Source organism: Chaetura pelagica, unplaced genomic scaffold, assembly GCF_000747805.2.
Source record: "Chaetura pelagica isolate M959 unplaced genomic scaffold, ChaPel_1.0 scaffold604, whole genome shotgun sequence".
NCBI classification, from domain to species: domain Eukaryota; kingdom Metazoa; phylum Chordata; class Aves; order Apodiformes; family Apodidae; genus Chaetura; species Chaetura pelagica.
This window is the reverse complement of record NW_009952965.1, coordinates 311,690-312,087: the sequence shown is the minus strand read 5'-3', so window position 1 is coordinate 312,087 and position 398 is coordinate 311,690. Positions and strand designations below refer to the sequence as shown.

The 398-nt window shown below is 58.3% G+C and overlaps 1 protein-coding gene across 1 annotated transcript in view; it reads left to right on the top strand.

Annotated features, from left to right (window-relative positions):
- The first annotated feature begins 330 nt into the window (after nucleotides 1-330).
- The window catches only part of PSMD11 (proteasome (prosome, macropain) 26S subunit, non-ATPase, 11), a 41,752-nt gene continuing 41,684 nt past the window's right edge, over nucleotides 331-398 (top strand). The window contains exon 1 of the mRNA XM_009995699.1: nucleotides 331-382. Coding sequence (XP_009994001.1) covers nucleotides 331-382 — 52 coding nt within the window. The remainder of the gene's footprint in view (nucleotides 383-398) is intronic.

Below are 398 nucleotides of genomic sequence, written 5' to 3'. Positions count from 1 at the left end.
ACTTGAGCTCCAAATTTCTCGAAAAGAGGGAATTTTCATCCCAAGTTGCTGGAAGAGGGAGAGAAAGGAGGGAGAAAAAGGGGGGAGAAGAAGGAGGGGAAAAGGGAGAGAAATGGGAGAGGGGGAGGGGGGAAAGGGAAAAAGAGGAGGAAAAAAAGAGGGAAAAGAGGAGGAAAAAAGAGTAGGAAAAAAAGAGGAAAAAGAGTAGGGAAAAAGAGGAGGAAAAAAAGAGGAGGAAAAAGAGGAGGAAAAGGGCAGGGCCCGCGGCGGCTGAGGAGCCGGGTCTCGCCCTCCCGCCCCCGCCCGGGTTCCCCGTCCCCCCGGGGCGCGATGGCCGAGGGCCCGGGATCCGGGAGCGGCTCCGGGAATGGCTCCGGGACGGGTCGGGAGTGAGGCCC